This window comes from Penaeus monodon, chromosome 27 (genome assembly GCF_015228065.2).
Source record: "Penaeus monodon isolate SGIC_2016 chromosome 27, NSTDA_Pmon_1, whole genome shotgun sequence".
Lineage (NCBI taxonomy): Eukaryota > Metazoa > Arthropoda > Malacostraca > Decapoda > Penaeidae > Penaeus > Penaeus monodon.
The window spans coordinates 15,488,554-15,488,779 of record NC_051412.1 but is presented as its reverse complement, the minus strand read 5'-3'; the positions used below and the strand labels follow the sequence as shown (position 1 = coordinate 15,488,779).

General features: G+C 54.0%; 1 protein-coding gene across 1 annotated transcript in view; it reads right to left on the bottom strand.

Moving 5' to 3' along the window:
- The window catches only part of LOC119590616 (mitochondrial basic amino acids transporter-like), a gene marked incomplete in the record, with an annotated part of 11,809 nt that overhangs the window by 1,037 nt on the left and 10,546 nt on the right, over positions 1 to 226 (bottom strand). Inside the window, 1 exon segment of the mRNA XM_037939294.1 lies at positions 1 to 175. Coding sequence (XP_037795222.1) covers positions 1 to 175 — 175 coding nt within the window.

Below are 226 nucleotides of genomic sequence, written 5' to 3'. Positions count from 1 at the left end.
GGAACAGGCGGATGGTCCAGGTGACGACGGCGAAGGTGGCAGCGTTGACGGGGAAGGCGCGCAGCAGGGTCGGGGCGAGGCCGCGGGTGAGGGAACCCAAGCCCTCCTCTGCGATGCCCACCTTCACACAGTCTAAGATGCCTTTGTATTTATTGATGCCACCTATACCATCACACTGCAAGAGAGAAGACAAGTTTAGCGAAAAGAAAAAAAAGAAAGAAATTAT